A 20,757-nucleotide genomic window follows, 5' to 3' on the forward strand; every position below is an offset into this window, starting at 1 on the left:
TGAACTTGTCATACCGTTGGATGTCAGTGTCTCTGTTCGTCGGTGCTCGAGCTAGCATGGCGTCATGGGTCAGACCATGGGCAACCTTGTACTACATCATGTTTGGAAGAGGAAGATACAACACGCCAGTTGCGTCAACGGTTATTACTACTTCTAGGGATGCCACCTGATGTGAGTCCACGAAGGATCGGCTGGGATCGACAGATTCGTTTTAGGGTGCTTTGATTATTGATTGCCATTTGCTATATGCTGTGGGCGGATTAAGCAACTTGCTAATATAAGACAAGACTTTCTAGTTATCATTTGATGGCATTGTCCGCCCCTCCATCTGAAGTAGGAGGAATCTGGCAAATCCCCGGGAAGTACATACTCCAGTCCCTTGTCTTCTCTGCTGTGGCATTCTCATCAAGCTTGGGATTTGCTAGTAATAAGGGAAAGAGACGGCGTATGAGGTTGTACCAACGTGATGGCATGGTTCTCTCTGACAGAAACCCTTGTTTTCCATCCCTAAAAATTTCTCTTGTCTAACCTATTTCAGGCATTTACACATAGGCTTTTTCACCTTAAGGCCTGCAACGGCTAGTATAGTCCTTTGACTTGATACTATGTTGCTGTTCTAGGGTTCCTATACAGGTGTGTAGGGGAAAATGGCTAATATTACGACCATAGCATACTACATAAATACATAGCAGACCATTAAGAGTACAGTTCTCCATTCAGACCATGCCCATCTACGTTGATGGCCAACTGCGTCCAGGGGTGAATCAAATCCCGCCGATTTCCATTACAGGGGCCGTTTGCGGGCAGTCACGTGTGAAACCCCCTTTGGCAATTCTAGACCAGGTTCAACACAAGTGCTCTTTCTTTGCTTTGAATTCTTTTGTCATTTGCTTATAGTTACTTCATCTTAATATTTCTACTTCTTTCTTACTACTCCACATTCATTTCGATATCCATCTTTGCCCTTGAAAAATTGTCCGGTGTCGATCAAACCGTCCCACGCGACTTAGTGTCGTGTCATCACTCGAAGAATTCTCTCACCTTGGATATCGGTTCCTCCGCTTTATTACGGACTATAAATTCAAAGCGCAATCTCAATTCTTATTCGCTCGTTCTGTGGGAGAAACCGCCAACATCATGAAGATCAACCAGTCGCCCTTCCTTCTCTTCCTTCTTCCTGCCATTTCGGCCGTGCTCGCCGACACATACAATGACAACATAGACTCTAAAGTCTCGCGGGAGACTGTGGGTAATAATGCTCGTCTCGTTGACTCGGATATAGTCGCATCCAATGTCGCCAAAGGGGCGCCGGACGTCCCCGTGGATGGCAAGGATGGCAGACCACACGCTGGTCCGTGGGTGGAAACCAATGCAGACCGGGATCGCACAGGTCTCCAGGGAGGCGATGATGTTGATCCGGTTTCTGTCAAATATGATACCAATATTCCCTCTTCGGAACACCTGAGCACCGAAGAAGGGAAAATGATCCCGCATTCAAACGGCGGCGTGATGGATGATCCGCATCGGGCGGGCCCGAAAGAAGGGACACGAGGAACCGAGGGTGGTGTGTCTGAGAAAGGAAAAGAAAGCCAATTGGCATCTGAAAAAGTCCCGGGAGGGCCGAAGGAAGCGCCTCCGTTGCCGCATAGTGAGACCAAGAAGTTGGGCCCCGACAGCGACGACACAACAACCGGGGGTGGAAGTCGGTCTGCGGAGGGTCCGGGAAGCCTTGGAATGCTCGGGGTAAGTCTTTCTTTATGTTGCTTGAGTCCGAGGTCCTTCGTTGAGCAAGTGGGATTAATGTCCATCTAGAAACCCGACGACCTGCCTGAAAAGCCACACGATATTCCACACCCCAAGTCCCCGGGCACAGCAAAGGAGGACCCTATAGGCCTTGGACACGACAAAGTCACCCCGGGGTCGTCTTCGAGTTCTTCCTCGTCCTCGTCCTCGTTGGGCCACGGCCACGGCCACGATCACGATCACGACCACGACTCTGGTATCCATGATGCCGGCAGCTCACTACACTCCCTTGTCTTCTCATTCACCATGATTCTCGTCTCTGAAATCGGCGACAAGACTTTCCTCGTGGCTGCGCTGATGGCGATGAGACATCCTCGCTTGGTGGTGTTCAGTGCCGCATTCAGTGCCTTGGTTATGATGACTGTTCTTTCAGCAGTCCTGGGCCATGCAGTTCCTACTCTTATCCCCAAAACGTTCACCAAATTCCTGGCTGCCATTTTGTTCTTAATCTTTGGTGCGAAAATGCTCAAGGAAGGCCGTGAAATGTCTCCAGATGAAGGTGTGGGTGAAGAGATGCGAGAAGTTGAGGCGGAGCTCGAAGAGAAGGAGCACGAGCAGCTGCGTATGAACCGCCGTCGTTCCTCGGTTACTCCTCACAATCTCGAAGCCGGTCGCGCTGGAGGCCGTCCCAAAACCCGTGGCTCCGGAAACCGCCTGCCTTCGCCTCCGGAGAGCTTGTCCTCGTCCTCGTCCCGTGGCTCTTCTCCCCAGCCCCGACAACGGCTAAACAATGTCGTTTCCGGATTAAGCAATCTATTTTCCCTACTTCTCAGCCCCGCGTGGGTTCAGACCTTTGTCATGACCTTCCTCGGCGAATGGGGCGACCGCAGTCAGATTGCCACTATCGCCATGGCAGCTGGCCAGGACTACTGGTGGGTGACAATTGGAGCTAGCGCTGGTCATGGAATCTGCACCGCAGCCGCCGTACTCGGTGGACGGGCCATCGCTGGCCGGGTCAGCATGCGTGTTGGTATGTATCCTCTGCTTGTTTTCCTATATATGACACATGCTAATCTTGACATTCATAGTGACTCTGGGCGGCGCTGTGGCATTCCTTCTGTTTGGCGTCATCTACTTCATCGAAGCCATCTTTTGAAGCGCTGCATATCCGCGGTTGTATGTGTCCATGGAAACTTATCGTTATAGTTTTTGGCGGCTGATTTTGTCTAAAATTCGAATGAATGTATCTTGTGACATACCTACGACTGTTTTAATACTATAATTACGTGTCTGGCCCACGCAATATCCAGGTTCACAATCTCACATCAAAATGGAAATCCAAGCTCTGAGTACTTTGACCGTCTGTTGATGCATCAACGTGTCGTTTTCTACCAATCACATAGAGACACGGGGCATGCGATTACATGAGGAAATGCACGAGCCTACACATGTGGTCGAGAAAGTGTTGTGATGGCCGATCTCTTCGGTCTTAGGAGTAATTCTCCTACAAATGAACATTCGTAGTTCCACCACCCGCTATACTTTGAACGTGAGTATCCATTCTAAGGCGTTCTAATAAACCTAGATATGACGTAAATTAGGCGCCCAGTGTATGAGACTAGAGATCAGCGAATATAAAATACGAGGTAGATATCATTCCTAATTTAACCTTTGAATCTTCCCGTTCAAGGTCTAGCGAACTATTCAACATGTCATGGTCCAAAGTGAACGAACAACGATGTGAACGTCTACTTGGCGAAAATGAAACATTTATCAAGATCGTTGGTGATGCCGCTCGTCCGTTCAATCGTGAACACTGGGCTATCAACATCATTGTCTCGGTGACCCCGCTAGGCTCACTCGCCAAGGAAAATCAATCCTCCGTCTTCCGCGAGGCATGGAGGGCTCTGCGTTTCAGGCACCCCACGATCGCCGCATATATCGTGGACGAAACCAAATATGTCTACGATATCCCCGACCTTACGGCACTTGAGAAATGGACGGCAGAAACCTTCCAGGTGATTGAGGACAAGACGGTTGATGAAGTCATCGCATCTGCCACGCGTGTTCCATATGCTACTATGACCTTTTTTCCCCAGACGGGTGAGCTATTGGGCCGCTCGCAACACTGGAGAACGGATGGCATCGGTGGCTTGATTCTGATGGACGACTTCCTTGACCTAGCCGCGCAGTCTGCTGCAGATACTTCCTCCCTGCCATGGGGTGAAGAGACCGACCGGTTAGCGTCGTGTGTTGAGGAGGCATCGTCCAGTTTCATAACGTCGGAGAAGCAAGATAGGCAACTAGGCCAGCAGTGTGTTGCAAGTTTTGGTCATGCCGCTGGGGCCATCGGAATCGCCTCGCGCGCACCAGCCGAGACTTCCCCAGGTGGTACGCGCATTAGCCGTCTTCATCTCACCGAGCAAGAGACAAGGGCCGTAGTGCAAGGTTGCAAGGCTCGGGGGCTCTCGGTAACAGCAGCAGTACACGCATCAATTGCCGGAGCCAACTATGCACTAGCCACTGCTGAGGATCAGAACAAACACTATACGAGTACGATACGGTACAGTTTACGTCCGTTCCTACCAGGGCCATACTCTGGTCGCCAGTATGCCAGCACAATCCTCACGACGGGTTGGATGTTCCCTGTTTCGTCCGAGTCGTCATGGTCAGACCGAGCAAGGGCATACCATGGCGAATACCGCAAAGGTCTGAGTCATGCATACATTTCGGCGCATCGCGAATACGCCATTGGGCTATGCAACCTTCTTCGCAGCTTGCCGAAGGACATCCCTTCGCCGACCGATGTGGATATCAGCAGCCTCGGTGTGTGCGAGAGGTTTGTGACGAGAGAAAAGGGAACTGCAGAGCGGGGAATTCGCATCGATCGAGTCTCGGGCGGCTTGGATATGATCAATAGACAATGCGTGTGTCATGTGTGGACTTTTCGAGACCAGCTTTGTTTGAACTTGGTATACAATGAGGCATTTTACGATAGGGCGGAGGGGGATTCCTTTTTGCAGACTGTTAAAAACTCCCTGCTGCATGAATTGATACTATAGGGTCCTAAAGTTTTATAACTCGAATGTATTTGACCCATGATCACATGATTTCGTCGAAAATTCAGGTCTCACGCCAAGCTTTTACGTAAAAATAAAGAGGGGGTTTAGGGTTTTTAGTGCTTAGGGGGTTTTTAGGGTCTTGACCTGATAATACAGGCATCAAATTACTTAATACGGACTAGCGTGTCTCGCTTTATAAATAATCCGTTGTTCCGAGTAACGCAGCCCCGAAAACCCTGACATCTGGCCACTCCGCTCCCTTAATTCTCCAACTCTTTCATCAAATTCGTACACATCTCATCAGGCGACCATCAGAAGTCTTTCGGTTTCATCCGAATATTTTTTTTTTTCCAGTTATATCAATTTTCAAGCAAATCGCGCGAAAGTGAATAAATAACAACAAGGCTTGTAGGGGCTTGACTCCTGCCCTACATTGCCCACCGCCTTCCATGGCACGCATCACGGGGTCCCGCATGACGCGAAGTCGGAGCCGAGAAGCAAATGCAGCGTTTATGCCAAATAAGGGGTCGTTGGAGCGCAATTGTAGGTAATTTTCCGGTTGTTTTTTGGTGTAGCCTCAGCAGCCCTTGAGGCGGATCAGGCAACTACGCATTAAGGGAACATATGCATAGTTGTATATTCCTCAATGCGCGAACTCTCTCCATAATCCTTTCATCTGCTCGTCCCGTTGCCTCACCTTTCATCTTGTTGCCTCCATCACTTCTGTTTGACAGTTGAATGTGTTCTGACTTTATTCAGGGTTAAGCGGGCTGGCTGAGGAGCCTTCTGCTCCTCCTATCGGGTTTATTGCACCCAGAGATGTGGTACCAGAATCGCCTGAAAACCAAGAAGGTAATACCAATGTGTCTGGTACAACCTTGTGTCCCAATGATGCGGAGCCCGCCGATTCTCGAGTCACCGATGCTCGAGTCGCCGATAAAATCGCGACTCACTTGCCGTTCGTTCAACAGCAGGCGACCCTTGTCATGAGCCTGTTGGTTCACCCAGACTTCAACCCGGACAGCCTTGCAGCCGAGTCGAAAAAGCTCCTCGATTCTGGCCACCCAAATCGCAAACGATTGAGGCGATTCGTGGAAGGGCTGATCGATGAACTGGAAGACTGTCCTCTTTCTCGTGATGGCAAGTCCCTATTGGACGTCTCCCAGGCTCGTCGTTTGCTTTCTCCTGCGCAACTAGATGCATCAATCACATATATTTACATGACAAATTGCGCTCTGTTGACCCTCAACATGTTCCTCCCCAGCATTGGCACCGAATCCCAGTCGGAGGTTATCCAACAGCTGGACTCCCAGTTTCCTGCATGTGTCTTGGGCAACCTTCCGGACAGTTCTACGCCAAAGGAACTTGGGGCGAGTGATACTAGCGAGGCTACTTTCAATCTTGCCTTGAGTATCCGCACACAGTTCTTCATCATGGAGTTAGAAAGACGCCAAGATGAGCAAGACTTCAGCCCACTTTCCATCTTGAGACAGGTCTTTGCAATAGACCTCATTCCCAGCGAAGATTACTCCCAGGATATCCCCGGTTCCTTCCGGGGGTTCAACTTGCCGGGTGTCTTTCAGGACGAGGATGGCCATCTCCCTGAAAATCTTCCTGAGAAGTTTCTCATCGCCGTCAACGACAGATTCAATGAACTTCACGAGGAGCTTTCTGAGTGGGACTCCGTTGATATTGGTGGTCTGAAAAAGGCATATAGATGGCGGTCGTTTGAACGAGACCTTGCCCGTTGGATCTATGTTCGTGACAGCGAAATTAAGGAAGACATCAGACGCTTGTCAGAAAGAGTGCATAGCTCATCCACACCTCGTCGCCTTACTTCTGTCCCGGTCGGAACTCCCAATCGACGAGTATCGACAGTGCCTCCGTCTCCTCAGAAAGACCGACTGGTGAGCATGGCACCGGATGCAGGTAGAGTGCCCCCGTCTCCTCAGAAAGAACGACTGGTGAGCATGGCACCGGATGCAGCCAGAGTGCCCCAGGCAGAGACGACAACGCAGGCAGGACAGACAGTACCGGTGGATAAATTGCCTGAAAACAACGCTCCTCGGCCAAGTGCCGCTTCTCAAAATGTTCCTGAAAAAAGTGTCTCCGACCAAGTCGCACGGCCGGCAGCAAAAGATCCAGGACGGCGCAAGTCCAAAAGGTATGCTCACTCTACTCCCTCTCTCTGTGGCTACTAACTTTCGTCTATAGCAACTACCGAGACCCGGCCTCGTTCGCGGCACTCATGAGACGCCAGGCTACTAGTCATCAGCAACCTGTCTCGAACGAATCGCAAGCGCAAACCATTTCTACAAAGACAAGCATTGTGGCCCACGTGATTAATCCTGGCCTTACTGCTAGTCGCGCAACCGAGGCTTTTGAAATTCAACAATCCCCTGAGCTGGGATATACAGACATCGGGGATGACTCTACATACGTAAACAATGACGAGGACTTGGATCTCGGCCATGGCCCGGGACCAGATGTTATAATATCAACCAGTCCCCCAAACTCCGCTCGAATCAGTCATGTCAGCCACAATCCCACTCCTCGGTTATCTGATTCGCCCAGAGATGGAAACCCACAGCGATCAGTCCCGATCGCTCGGCGCTTCCTCGATAAGCAGAATAATGCTAGGGTTGTGTCGCCGATCAGCCAATATGATACTCAAAGTACTGTGTTGGGGAAGCGAAATCGGAATGCCGATGTCCTAGATGATGACTCAACTGACGGGTCAGACGATGAGTTCGAGCAATATAATCACAACGTCGATCCGAGGCGCAGGGTCGAAAAGTCTCCACACAATGAACCTGCCGCGAAGCGACACCACCCCCAGGACACCGCGTGGTCTGGTGGAGAGCAGTCGCAATCAAGTATCAATAGATTGTTCCACCACAACCAGTCTAGCCAGACGCAAGTTTCTCGAAGGATCCAGGCGGTTGAAAGTGACGATGCCGCCACTGATGAAGAGACCACCGTTGCACAGCTCGAACCGCCCCCTAGTACCCAGGGTCGGTGGGCAGCCTCCCAGGCTGCGATGGCCAGGAGGAGAGTTCCGAAGACCAGCCACAGGTGGACAGATGAGGAGGATGAACGTTTGCTTCACCTCATGTCAATTTACGGCACTGCCTTTGCTACTATAAAGAAGCAAGACAACGCTTGCCCCCCAGCTGAAGGCGGTCCCGTGCTTGAACGTCGTTCTCAGGTCAATTGTAAAGATCGTGCTCGCAATTTGAAGAGAAAATATCTCAGGTAAGATATCATACCTTTTCGTCCTTAGTGTGATGTGTGCGGCAGTTCTAACCCGTTGTTTTACAGAGAGGGTCGAACACTTCCACCGAACTTGGATAAGGCAGCAGGTTGATTTGACGCATTGATAATTACAAGCAGTCGTGTTTGCTCTTGCGTTTCTTAGCGTTCATCGAGATACCCAATGAGCATATGGGATGGCGTTTTTGAGCGTTCATTTCTAGGCTCCTGCTTTCGTTGTTGCTTTTCTTATATGTTTTTTTTTTGCCTTGTATAGGGCTCTTCTACGAAGAAATGTTGTTAATTGTTGAAGATTTGTTTACTATTGTTTTATCTTCTAGTTTTTCAGTACTGTCAAGATTGAACGAGTTGTTCTTTTACATTATTATCGCTACAAGGACCATCTTTTTTAATATCTCTTGTTAATCACACAAGATACGCTCTCTAAATCAAAAGACGTGCAATGAAGTCAAAGCAATACTTTCAGCCACTTGGCATTGTCCATGTGTTCGTTCCTCTTGGTATCCTTTCCAGCAGATTTGGCAACCTTCTCAAGATCCTTTCAATGCTTTTGCTCGTTTGCAGAATGACCATCCACAAGGAAAAGAAACGAGAATGGAGCCAGGGGAAGTGTTTTACACTGCTGAGACAGAGACAAAATCCGAGATCAGATAGAATCTGTACTGAAAGGATACACTGACTCAAAGTCAAGGCCAGAATACAAGAGTTCAATTGCTTTGTATGGAATGTATGAGGAATCAACACGAAGCTAAGAGATTATGACATATTGCCTGCCTCTGCCTGTTCTGCCAATTGCTTTGTTGAGAAACTTTCACGTCTTTGATATATGACATTGATAGCTGTCATAGTGTCTCACCACCAAAGAACGTTATTCATTTTACGAGTTTCGGCGTGCATCAGCTAGATAAAGAAATAAAGATTCCATACAGAATACTCTAACATGATGCTACGTCTACGGATAACTCCTATACAGTACATAGCAGATGAGACATGACCTTTGTATAAAAACAGATGTATTTCCTAAGTCTAACTCCCCATATCAATTCAACACCACCAGAAACCGACTACTTGCATCAAACCAGACATTCAAGAAACTTGTTCGCACGTTATTACATTCCACCTCTCAAAATGGGCAACGACAGAGGCAGAAACAAGGGCAGAGGTAGGGGCAAGAAAAGAAGTCACATTCACAGTCTGAAGGAGAACACTGTCGCCACGACGGTCGCAACGAAGCTCGACAACAAGCCTAAGGGCAAGATCTCGGACAAGCATCACTGTCTCAGCAAGCGACCGGAGCATGTTCGGACTTCACGATGCCTTCGTTTGGGCCATGTGGTCCAGTGTCCGATTCATTCTGACAGCTTCCCACTACGGTTGAGCGAGTGTGTGAAGTGCAACAGTGCTGACAGGCGACAAGTGCAACAGGAGCGCAAAGATAGAAAGAAGTAGATTTTTGGTCCTTTAGGTTAGATAGAAATTTCGAATCCGATCAAAATCTTGATGCAAACTTCATTCATTGTACATCCAATCCCGCCACCATCTGAGCACATTCATCTATCAAACGTGCAATGCCCTCGGTAGCCGCAGCGCTCCGTGGAATATTATGTCCTCCCTCGTGTTGATATGTCAATCTTTTCGTAGACTCAGACAAATAAGCTAATTGCAGTGAAGCGGGCAACCGAGGATCAACTCGCCCATAAACGTGGAGCGTTGGGATTTTTATCCGCAGCTGCTCGGGCATCTGGACAGTATCCAGTCCAAATATATCCGAGGGGTCAACTGGGGCCGCCGGATTCAAATGGAGGTCAGTATCACCATTTCCCCCGGGAGTGGTCCATCTGTCTCTTCCCCATTTCAGGATCGCTTCCTTGGATGCTCGTTCGCGCAGAGCTAGCTTGGTCCGTTTATCCCACTCGCGAGCTTCGTCAGAAATGGTCATTCCCAGCGTTTCTAACACCGACAAGACCGGTCCGCCGCAAATAAATACGACGGCTTTGAAAGGCAATGGCTCGGTCGGCTTCTCTATCTGGTGGAACCAAATATAACTGGCAATCAGGAGGCACCCTCGAGAAAAGCATACCATTCCGTCGTATGGGACATTGTTGTGTTGGGTAAGGTATTTATGAAAATCTTGACAGGCAGCCCGAATATCAGACACAGTTGCCTTTAGCCACCATGTGTAGTAGGGGCCGTCTGGGTAGCGGAGATCCAGGCCGGCGGCTGGTTTGGACGTGAAAGGGCCGTCGATGAAATGAAACGCATGCTTTGATGGCGGCAAGTGGGCGGTGACAGCCGCTACAGATCGACTGTTAGGTTATTTTTGCTTGCAGGTTTTTATAGTCAGAAAAAGCGTACCCAGCTGGTCCTGGAAGATGGTAGCTGAGGACCCTGTGCCGTGGATGCAGAGCCATTTCATATTGTGTATTTTTCAAGAGTCAAGACAGGCCGAGGTAAACTGTAGTCAGGTCAAGGCTAGGCATCAGTTAGAAAAGTATATCGAAATCTCGTATTGAGGTGGGACCATGTTGATCTGCGCTGATGATACTCCCAGGTTCGTTACGCTTCTCTTCGGGCTTTAAATGTGTCGGCTCTGAAGAAAAACTCTAAAATTCCAAAGTCCTAAATTTCTAGGCTGTGGACCAAGAAGCATCAACGGCAACATAAACATACCCCGGTATACAGATAGGTTGGTGTCAAAGAGAAGTAATTGGCCATGGCGAACACGTACGAAGGCTATTAGATTTCTAAGAATGTTGATTTAATCTTTTCTAGCCTTTCCCACCGATCTGGGAACCGGATCCACAGGAAATACCTGCTGGCCTCTCCGAAAACCTTCGTCAAAAATCAAGTTAGAGCGATTTCGCAGTGGCTCTGGCATGACCCATGAGTTTTGGGGATCGCGAAGCCACAAACGTAGCAGGTGACGACTTGGGATGTTTTCAATTAGCCAATTTTCATATGTACACGACCAATGCCTGCTTACCGATTTTCCGAATCATCTATATAGCTGTTTCGAGCATGTATCATGCTTAGGTTATTGATGAATTGCATATCGCCTCTCTCCAGCTTCATGGCTACATGAAACTTTTCTGCAAGAAAGTGGAGAGCATCCAGTGCCTCCACCTGGATAGAGCTTAGCATATTCATCTGGGATCGAGCACCAAATCCAGAAAACGAGCGTCGAGAGAACTGCAAGATGACTCGTTCCGGAGCTCCATCGCAAGCAGGTTGGTAGAACAAAAGCGGCCGGTGAGTGATCAGACCGGGCTGTTTTGCACTAATTAGGGTTCAATGGCACGTCAGCAAATTGGGTCTTTTCCCTGGAGCATCGGATTATCATCGACACGGTTTGCACACCTGGGTATCGGCCAGTCCTCCGCCAATACGCGGAGTAGGTCGGGGCGGGTCTCCGCCAGAGAATTGTAGACAGTCCACGCACTCGCGAGAAGACTTTCACCGCCATTTACGGGCCCACTTAGGACGAAGAGGGAGACGATATCCCCCACATCCGTGTGATATACCACTTCGCCATCTGAATATGCTGCCAGGGAAAAGTTTTGTGCCTCGTTGGGGCGTCGCATGTCGGTTATGTGGGCCAACATGACATCTGCCGGCTGCCCCTCGAATTGATGGTCTTGCCGACCGCGGATGGCGGCAATGTGCGAAGAAATCCCGACATAGATGATCATATTCTCTTGGCGAGAATAGCGTTCTACTGGAATTCCTCGAATAAGTGTAAACCCATAGCCTGAGTGCAGATTGTCTGATGCGGACCGCAGGATCGAGTGCAAATTCGGTAGAGGAAACGTCGACGGGTCCAGAGTCTCCATTGGCTGATTCAGTTCTGCAGAGTTATCAGTCTTGAGCGAGGAATACGAGAGTGGCTGGCTGACTTTGGAAATGCTTGAGTGCTGCATCTATCTCGACCAGCTGCGGAGCTTGTAAAATCAACAGGTACGGACTCTCAGAGCCTGCAGCGTGATTCATCGAGATATTTCCTCCTTCCCAGGCCATATCTGCGGTCAATCTCTGGGGAAATCCATGAGGAAGGATTTTTTCCACTGGTCCTTCCTGTGCATAGCGGAACATACGAGTGTCGTACTCGTTGCGATCTGGTAAATAAGGGAGTTGGTCGAATGATTGTGCCATGGTCGCCTTGAGATGGAGTATTACAGTTGGAGGCACAAAATATTGAGGGCATGAACAGAGTGAATGCTTTATAATTACATGGGATGTCTCAGGATCCATCTCTCTCCGAAATATTTTACAGTTTTGATCCTGAAGGGACGTATCTCGAATGTGCGGCCGTATACTCCGCAGTCCCGCACCAACTCTTCGACATCACCTAATGATAATCCGTAAATTATTGTAGTTCGGTGAATGTGACCTATCGAGAGTAAATACACGGGTATGTGATGATCTACATAAACTGCAAGATAATTGGCAATTCAGTCCCGAGCTCAGCTCTGGGATTTCAAATGGATCAGACAGAAGCAGCCAATTGCGAAGCTTCAAATGAAAATTACTATTGTGGAAATGCCTACCGAGGCTATTTGGGATTATTTAAGAAAGACAAAACATGAATAAGTAGTTAATACTTGGGAACATATTCATTTTATCGTCTGAAGTTCCTAACAATCACCAGAAAACATGACCATCCTCTCCAGGCACGATCGAGCATTATTCGAAACAACGAAACGTGTTCTTGCTGAGATTGTGAACGAAGGACTAGTTTATGCAAAGCTAGAGTCCACTGCGACCGGAGAGCCACAGATACTGTGCCTACAGAGTATACTCAACCCCCAGGATGGAACCTTGGTCAAGGTGCCGATCAAAGCTGGCGCTGTCATCGAGACAAAAGATGATCTCGTGGTGTCTGTTGTACGACCAGACAGCTTACAGCCACCTGTGATTATTGCGGATACCAGGAACGGAGAGTTGGACCCAGGGACACTATTCAAGTTCCTGAGTACTTCGTTCAGTGACGTCGCTAGTGAGAGAGTAGTGGATGAGATCGTTCAGGAATTGCGCAATTCAGCGGCCAATCAAGGTGAGATAGCATTGATGTCACACTGTCTTCATTGTACTAAAAATATCCAGAGAAATGGCTAGAGATTAGCGAATCCCAGCCATTGTTGAGCCTCAAGGATAGATCTGCTAGCTGGGAGCGGACATTGATCTATGGCCACCCGAGTCATCCCGTAGGATCCCTTGATACCGAACCTGCTGGACAAAATTCTGACTTTGACATTGACAGTACCATCGATTGTGTTTTGCTCAAGCGCCGCTGAAGCCCGTCACCGCCGCGGATATCCCTGAGATGCTCAACCCAACTCTGGCATTTGTTTCTGTTCCACGTGCCAATCTTCGTGTGACAGGCCACTTCGAGCAAGAGTTGCAACCACTCCTGGAAAAGCTTGAAATTCCAAAAACAACCGGTGACCGGGTGGTTGTCCCTTGTCTCGCTCAGCAATTACCCTCTATTCACCAGAGGTTCCCGGACACCATCGTTCTAAAGCTTATCGCGGACTGTGCCGATGCGCAGGCATCAATGCGTACTCTCACCATACGACCAGAGTTGGAGTTCAAGTATCACTTGAAGCTCTCACTGGCTTGCCAGATAACCTCCGCCCTGCGAACTATCACTCCGTGGACAACTTGTGGCGGCCCGGTCCAAACAGAGATCTTGGAAAATTTACTTCCAAAGGACCTCTGGGTTTTCCGAGAGGTAGCAGCTGTATCAGGCAGCCAGGAAGATTTCAACGAGGCGCGCCACCTTTCTTGTATTTTGCGAGATAGCCTGGAGACCAGAGCTAGGGAAAATGATGAAACTCTTATCATTGCCGCAGCATTGGCCCAGAAGCCTAGTGGAGATAGTCGTACATATGCGGAGATTTTGTACAGCTTGGAAACAATCTCCCAGAAAAGGGAATGGTTCCGAAGGTAAGTGCAACGATCAGCCACAAATATCATAACAGATGCTGATTCCCGTACCAACAGATACGTTACGGTCCTATTTGAGCTTGTGCTTCCCCCATTGGTCCAGTATGGAATCGGACTAGAAGGCCATGGGCAGAATCTTGTGGCCCGTGTTTGCCGTCGGACAGGTCAAATCAAAGGATTTGCCGTGCGGGATTTCGGAGGAGTGAGAATGCATGTCCCGACGTTGCGAAACCATGGCGTGAGATATGATTCGCTGCCCCCCGGAGCAGCCACCTTGACGGATGACTTGCAGAATGTGTGGAGCAAGGTAGACCATTCACTTCTTCAGAACCACGTCGGGCTCCTGCTTGAGTCATTGGGATTAGAGAACCATGGAGGATGGACAATTACCCACGAGGTCCTATCGACAGTCTTGGGGTCGGATAAAGGCTCTCCCGGGTATACCTTGTTCGAATACTTCACCAAGGACACAATGCCCTTCAAATGCTTCCTGAGAATGAGAATGGAGGGTAAATACCGTGATGTGAGTCTTCCGATGTGGTCTGTTGCTCAAACTATTACGAATCTCTGACGTTTTTCCCGCAGTACATTGAGAGGGAGGTTCCTAATTTGCTTCATGTCACTTAGCAAGTTCAAGGTGGATGGAAGAGAACGGAAGGCGAGTATATATCACTGGGTGAATTGGGAGGTTGATTTGGTCAATACATGTATTTCTTTCGAAATAATACCCCGCAGGACCGCCCCTCTTCCTTTCTCTTTCTCTTTTCTTACAATTCCCCGACTTCTTCACCTTGAACATACAGCGAATACCTTCGCTGTGCTCTCGTAAACCTGATGTGGAAGAATACAAAACCGACCCATATTGCCTTCCAAGCACACAATCGACATGTCCTGACCTGTTTACAATTCGACGCCGACAAGATTATAGTCGGTAGTGACAACGCCAAAATCAGCGTGTATGATACTAAGACCGGAGCGCTTCGAGCAACACTGGAAGGCCACGAGGGTGGTATATGGGGACTTGAATACCATGGCAATACTCTGGTCTCTGTGTCGACTGACCGATCCGTCCGAGTATGGGACATTGCAAAAGCCAAGTGCACCCACGTGTTCAAAGGTCACACATCCACAGTACGGACCGTACAGTTATTGCTCCCCGTTCAAATTGGCCAGCATCCAGACGGTACGCCAGTGATGATGCCTGAACAACCTCTAATAATTTCGGGGTCCCGTGATTCAACCATGCGGGTTTGGAAACTCCCTCAACCTGGCGACGAGGAGTATTTCCCTCCCGCTCAAAGTGACGAGGAGTGTCCGTATCTCATTCATGTATTGGCTGGCCATCAACACTCCGTGCGAGCAACTGCAGCCCATGGGGATACCCTGGTTAGCGGTAGCTATGACAGTACCGTACGAGTTTGGAAAGTATCCACCGGAGAATCACTGCACCGGCTAGAAGGTCATCGATACAAGGTTTATAATGTATCTTTGGACCATGAGAGGAACCGCTGTATTAGTGGATCAATGGACAACATGGTCAAGATATGGTCTCTTGATACAGGTGCGTTGTTATATAATCTTGAAGGCCACTCATCGTTAGTGGGCTTGCTTGATTTGAAAGATGATCTGCTCGTGTCGGCAGCTGCGGACAGTATGCTTAAAGTCTGGAACCCTGCGAATGGCCATTGCCAGCACACGCTGAGTGGCCATACTTCAGCGGTCACAAGCTTCCAGCACGATGGTCAAAAAGTAATCTCTGGTTCCGATGGGGAAGTGAAGTTGTGGGATATACAGACTGGTGTGTTTGAAAGGGATCTTCTCACCAACCTTAGCGGTGTCTGGCAAGTCCAGTTTGATGCCCAGCGTTGCGTTGCAGCAGTTCAACGTGGGAATCTGAGCTATATCGAGGTAAGTACTCATCTAAACTGATGTGCTGTCATAATTTGCTGATTTATGAAGATTCTCGACTTTGGCGCTTCCCCTGACTCCATACCAACTGGTCGGCTGGGGGAGCGGATACTAGTCGATGAGCTAGGTCATGAGATCGAAAGCCGGAAGAGACAAAGGCAGAAATAATCTAGTGTTTGATTAGAGTTTAACCACAACATCCTCAAATATTTGTACTATCTTCGATATTACTTTCTTAAAAATGCCATTGGCAAAAACGTAAATTCTCCGAAAAGGATATCGGAGTCCATCCGGGAGTAAATAATGAATGCTAATATAGTCTGCTCATGCAACCCCAAATTAAAAACGAGTGTGGAATGCCTATCCCAAGACAGGCAGTAAATGCAACACAAATCCGACCAGCAGATCTAACACAAGGAACAGAAACGGTATATCATCCCTAATATCACAAACGCCCTGTTGACGAACCAGCGACGGTATAACTGTACATGCAATGTAGAGTACAGGGAATCAAAATGACAGTATATGCAGCTTCTATCTCAAGACCTGAAGGTTAGGAGCTTCACAGAAGCAAGCCCATACCCACAAAAACAGCGCCAAGCAGTGAGGATCCCGCGCAGACTGTTCCAGCAGCGTTGTTTGTGGGCGTGGGCGTGGCAGTTGCGGAGGCGAAGACAGCGGACTTCGATAAAACGTTGCCACTCTTAGAGTTGGCAGTTGATACCGCGGTCACGATGCTGGTTGGTGGGTTGGCTGTTGAGGCAGCGACAATGATTCCGCCAGCTGCGGTGGCAGCAGTGGGTGCAATAGTAGTGGAGGCATTTTCAGATGCAGACGGTTGGAGATTCTCAGCCGCCTGGATGAGATTAAAGGTATCCGCGCCGCCACCTAGATAAGTATGCTGTCAGTCATGATCTTGTTTCCATATGGAATATTATAGGTGACTCACAGCTTCCTGCAGGCCATCCAGCGCAGGGCACATCACATTTACTGTCGGCGATCTTAGCCGAATCTGGGGGCATTTCGTTGCCGCAGTAGCACATGTTGCCACGGCTCAGAGCAGCGACCTTGTAATTGTCCTCTGCGCATTGGGCCTGGCAATGTCCTGGTGATTGGTAGGTGTAGGGGCCCTGGTTCTTGAATGATTCGATAGCAGAGTAGCAGCCCATACTGGCGGTGGAGCTAAGCGAGTATACGGGAAGAGCTAGGGCAAGCGCGGACAAAATGTAGTTGGAATGCATGATTGGTAGGCGAGGTATTCGATCAACGAATTAAAGAGTGAATAGTTGTTTTGAGAAATGAAGGAAAGTATACGCAAAAGAGAGAGTTGTTTCAGGTGCCAGGGAGGAAAAAAAGGGTCCCATCAAGCATCTTTAAGGCGGCCGTTTGTTTGACACCCGTCGGTTCCATTTTTACGAGTGTTTTTCTGTGGAGTAAGGCTGGGACTGACGACATCGATGTCCAATCGATCGACTAAAAGAGGCAAAGGATTATTCTGAAACACTAAGCGACATGTTCTATTGAACCCGCAATGGGGCTACATAGGGTTCATTGGCTTGCGAGCGGACGATCGCCGATCGGCATCCCCAGGTGTGGCGTCTCGTTTCCCTTTTGAGCGACCAATGACGGCGGACGGCTCCTCCTGAGTCAAAAAGCATGAACTTGAGAAGGAGTTCGCGTGTTTCTGGTTTGGCGCTTGCCTTGATCGAGCATAGGTAGAGTGGGTTTAGGGTGTTGCATTTGTGAGGAATCTGGCATTGCTGGTCATTGCTGGTCATCGCCGGTGACCCCTTGTTTCTCCTTTTCTCCTTTCTGTTAGTATTCTGGTATCCTGGGTATTCCAAATACTCTTCATCTTCTGCAAGATATCAGGACAGTCATTGATGTGTATGGCATAGTCTAATTGGGAAACTGGACATCGAAATTGAGTATCAAAATGAATTTGGATCCATGGTTAACCCGAGCCTTCCGCACTGTTGGATGCCTTGTATATCAGGCACCTTACCTTATCTAAGACATCTCAATTCGACCTGGCGGCCCAATATTCGGGCACCCTTTTTGACCCAGGGATCCGGAACCTCCACAGGGGGAGGCAATAATGATCATTGGGTTATTTTACTCGTTCGGATTGCGATATTTGTACGTTGTACCCGCTGGAATCTTCCCGTCAAATGCCGGTGAGCTGAGCTGTATATATTGTCCACGGGTACTCCGTCCGTACTCCGTATTCCGCATACCTATCAATGCCTATATCAATAGTCGACGGTTCGGATTGAAATACGAGCTAATAAACTAAGTAAGGCTAGGTGCAGGGATCTGCCAATAATTCCAGTTGATAATGAAATCCGACAGGAAACATCTCCATCGCATAGCGATTAAGCTTCGCGGTACATCAACTGACATTGTACGATACCGTTGACAATTATTCATGGCTGAGACATTAAGGCTTTCTTTATCTTAGCTGAATACTAGCTCCGATCTATTACACGGACACGAAACCTTGAGCTGGGCTGAGACATTTCCTAACTTCAATACACTTGAACATGGAAAACCAAAGTTGAACTGCCAATCCCAAAATGATCAACATGTAACTATACAGCACACTTACCCCAACTCTCGGCAAAACTGCTACCCTAATAGGGCAATTCACATCGGCTATGGCCGCCAGCCGACCTCGGGAGAGGGGAAGATAGCAAGAAGATAAGATAGGCCTTGACGTGCTTTTGACGTGCTCTTTCTGGGCTATCGTGAATCCCTTCACGTCAATTTCGAAGACTTATAAATATTTTGATTCGGAAGTATTGAATCAACTTAGTCCGACCATGAAAACCCTCGCTCTCCTCGGCCTGGCTGCAGTGCCATCGCTAGCTCTCAATATCCCCACACAGCAGCATCTCTTCTCCGACAACGATCTGTCGGGTCATTATAACCTGCTATCAAGCCCATCTACACGGGAAACCTGTCCCCAGCCGCCCAAGGTCAGCCTCCCCGATGATGGCCTGCACTCGTCGCAGATCTTCCTCACCGATGATGCTTTCCGTGCTCGCCAGGCAAAGCGGCTCTCGCGCGCGGTGCAGATCCCAACCACTGTGGGTGATTATATGGAAGACCCATACGATGAGGCATTCGAGCCTGTAGTCAAGTTCCAAGCGCTGCTGGAGGAGCTGTTCCCTCTAGTGTAAGAAATTGACCAATTGTGACCCGCCATGAATGAGAACTAAACAAATCACAGACACGGCCGCGGCAAGGTTGAGCACATTAACCGGCTCGGTCTAGTCTTCACCTTTGAAGGTGCTGACACTTCACGCAAGCCGCTACTCTTCATGGCCCACCAGGACGTCGTCCCAATCGACGACCCATCAGACTGGACTCACCCGCCCTTCGAAGGTGTCTTTGATGGCGAATGGATCTGGGGCCGCGGCTCAAGCGACTGCAAAAACGTCCTTATCGGGTTATTGTCTGTAGTCGAAGACCTGCTCTCCCAGGACTGGAAACCAAAGCGCACGGTGCTGTTTGCCTTTGGGTATGACGAGGAATCACACGGCTTCCTAGGTGCCGGGGCAATCTCCGCAGCTCTGGAGAAAAAGTACGGCAAAGACTCTTTCGAATTTATCCTTGACGAGGGTGGAATGGGACTGCAGAGCCTGGGCGATGAGTCCGACGCCAACGGCGAGATCTTGTATGCTCTGCCTGCTGTCGGTGAGAAGGGCAGTCTCGACCTCATTATCAACATTGCCGTGCCTGGCGGCCACAGTTCGATCCCACCCGCGCACACCGGCATCGGCATCATGGCGGAGATTCTGTACGAGCTCGAGCGAAAGGAGCTGTTCCCCGCCTGGCTGGATACCGACCACCCGGCCTACGGGATGCTGGAGTGCCAAGCACGATACTCACCCGACCACGTTGAGCCCTGGCTATCCGAGAAACTGGCAGCACATGATCCTGCCGCTCTTGGCGAAGCTGTTGCCAGCTCCCGCGGTCCCGCAGTCCGGTACACAATGCAGACATCGCAGGCCGCAGACCTGATCCACGGCGGTGTCAAGACAAACGCGCTGCCGGAGAAGATCTCTGCGGTTGTCAACTACCGCGTGGCATTACACCAGACGCCCGATGAGCTGCGTGAGCGCGCTATCCGACTTATCGGCCCTATCGCCAAATCTCACAACCTTACTCTACATGTTGCCTTCCCCGGTGTGGCGGAGTCCACAGAAGGAGATGCGAGCGACCGTACTCTCAAGCTGTCCCCTCTGAGTGTTCCTCTTTCCCCGGCTCCGATCTCCCCAACAGATCCGCTCACATCGAAGGTGTGGGCGCACTTTGCCGGAGTGGCTCGTAGTGTTTTTGAGTCGCACCCGAACCCACTTGCCAAAACTGCGTCTGGTTCTAAGCCGACGGTTGTTGTTTCAGGAGATGTCATGACTGGGAATACTGACACGCGCTTCTACTGGTCTTTGTCGGAGAATATCTACCGCTGGAGTCCGTCGCGGGCTGGCGGAGCGCTGAATATTCATACTGTGGATGAGCGGATTCGCTTGGATGTGCATCTTGAAGGCATCATGCTTTACTACGGTATGTTATTTTTTCGTTCGTTGTTCCTTTTGGGAAACTTACTAATTTAAATTAGATCTGATTCGGTCTTTTGATGCCTGGGATGGAGAATCCGAGTGAACATGCTTGTCCATTCTCAGATACTTTGACACGTAGATATGAAAGTCTGGTATATACCTCACATTTTTGGTCTAGGGCTGGATATATCTCATTTCGAATTTAGCAAATAGAGCAAAATCAGTCCAATAGATCACTTGTTTTTTCACACCCTCTCAAAGGT

General features: G+C 49.3%; 10 protein-coding genes across 10 annotated transcripts; 7 read left to right on the forward strand and 3 right to left on the reverse strand.

Annotated features, from left to right (window-relative positions):
• Positions 1-1,137: 1,137 nt before the first annotated feature.
• Positions 1,138-2,899, forward strand: LCP9604111_137 (TMEM165/GDT1 family protein; the record flags this gene model as incomplete). Its single annotated transcript, XM_039068452.1, has 3 exons — positions 1,138-1,743; positions 1,813-2,773; positions 2,832-2,899. The coding sequence occupies 3 exons, from the start codon at positions 1,138-1,140 to the stop codon at positions 2,897-2,899; spliced, it is 1,635 nt and encodes a 544-aa protein (XP_038932685.1).
• A 553-nt stretch (positions 2,900-3,452) lies between these two features.
• LCP9604111_138 (uncharacterized protein) lies at positions 3,453-4,805 on the forward strand (the record flags this gene model as incomplete). Its single annotated transcript, XM_039068453.1, has 1 exon — positions 3,453-4,805. The coding sequence occupies one exon, from the start codon at positions 3,453-3,455 to the stop codon at positions 4,803-4,805; it is 1,353 nt and encodes a 450-aa protein (XP_038932686.1).
• A 449-nt stretch (positions 4,806-5,254) lies between these two features.
• LCP9604111_139 (telomere repeat binding factor family protein) lies at positions 5,255-8,172 on the forward strand (the record flags this gene model as incomplete). Its single annotated transcript, XM_039068454.1, has 4 exons — positions 5,255-5,348; positions 5,565-6,969; positions 7,020-8,060; positions 8,127-8,172. 4 exons carry the CDS (start codon positions 5,255-5,257, stop codon positions 8,170-8,172), a joined length of 2,586 nt encoding a protein of 861 aa, XP_038932687.1.
• Positions 8,173-9,206: 1,034 nt separating this feature from the next.
• On the forward strand, positions 9,207-9,527 carry LCP9604111_140 (uncharacterized protein; the record flags this gene model as incomplete). Its single annotated transcript, XM_039068455.1, has 1 exon — positions 9,207-9,527. The coding sequence occupies one exon, from the start codon at positions 9,207-9,209 to the stop codon at positions 9,525-9,527; it is 321 nt and encodes a 106-aa protein (XP_038932688.1).
• Positions 9,528-9,591: 64 nt separating this feature from the next.
• On the reverse strand, positions 9,592-10,494 carry LCP9604111_141 (uncharacterized protein; the record flags this gene model as incomplete). The annotated part of the gene is made up of 3 exons (XM_039068456.1): positions 9,592-10,104; positions 10,159-10,373; positions 10,434-10,494. 3 exons carry the CDS (start codon positions 10,492-10,494, stop codon positions 9,592-9,594), a joined length of 789 nt encoding a protein of 262 aa, XP_038932689.1.
• A 342-nt stretch (positions 10,495-10,836) lies between these two features.
• LCP9604111_142 (TauD/TfdA family dioxygenase) lies at positions 10,837-12,227 on the reverse strand (the record flags this gene model as incomplete). Its single annotated transcript, XM_039068457.1, has 4 exons — positions 10,837-11,005; positions 11,062-11,355; positions 11,436-11,922; positions 11,972-12,227. The coding sequence occupies 4 exons, from the start codon at positions 12,225-12,227 to the stop codon at positions 10,837-10,839; spliced, it is 1,206 nt and encodes a 401-aa protein (XP_038932690.1).
• A 501-nt stretch (positions 12,228-12,728) lies between these two features.
• LCP9604111_143 (uncharacterized protein) lies at positions 12,729-14,648 on the forward strand (the record flags this gene model as incomplete). Its single annotated transcript, XM_039068458.1, has 5 exons — positions 12,729-13,128; positions 13,179-13,279; positions 13,336-14,021; positions 14,079-14,544; positions 14,607-14,648. 5 exons carry the CDS (start codon positions 12,729-12,731, stop codon positions 14,646-14,648), a joined length of 1,695 nt encoding a protein of 564 aa, XP_038932691.1.
• Positions 14,649-14,855: 207 nt separating this feature from the next.
• On the forward strand, positions 14,856-16,097 carry LCP9604111_144 (WD40 repeat domain-containing protein; the record flags this gene model as incomplete). Its single annotated transcript, XM_039068459.1, has 2 exons — positions 14,856-15,929; positions 15,981-16,097. 2 exons carry the CDS (start codon positions 14,856-14,858, stop codon positions 16,095-16,097), a joined length of 1,191 nt encoding a protein of 396 aa, XP_038932692.1.
• A 394-nt stretch (positions 16,098-16,491) lies between these two features.
• LCP9604111_145 (WSC domain-containing protein) lies at positions 16,492-17,170 on the reverse strand (the record flags this gene model as incomplete). The annotated part of the gene is made up of 2 exons (XM_039068460.1): positions 16,492-16,817; positions 16,879-17,170. The coding sequence occupies 2 exons, from the start codon at positions 17,168-17,170 to the stop codon at positions 16,492-16,494; spliced, it is 618 nt and encodes a 205-aa protein (XP_038932693.1).
• Positions 17,171-18,751: 1,581 nt separating this feature from the next.
• Positions 18,752-20,597, forward strand: cps1 (Gly-Xaa carboxypeptidase; the record flags this gene model as incomplete). Its single annotated transcript, XM_039068461.1, has 3 exons — positions 18,752-19,107; positions 19,162-20,498; positions 20,554-20,597. 3 exons carry the CDS (start codon positions 18,752-18,754, stop codon positions 20,595-20,597), a joined length of 1,737 nt encoding a protein of 578 aa, XP_038932694.1.
• Positions 20,598-20,757: the final 160 nt, after the last annotated feature.

This window comes from Penicillium roqueforti (assembly GCF_015533775.1).
Source record: "Penicillium roqueforti strain LCP96 04111 chromosome Unknown scaffold_01, whole genome shotgun sequence".
NCBI lineage: Eukaryota > Fungi > Ascomycota > Eurotiomycetes > Eurotiales > Aspergillaceae > Penicillium > Penicillium roqueforti.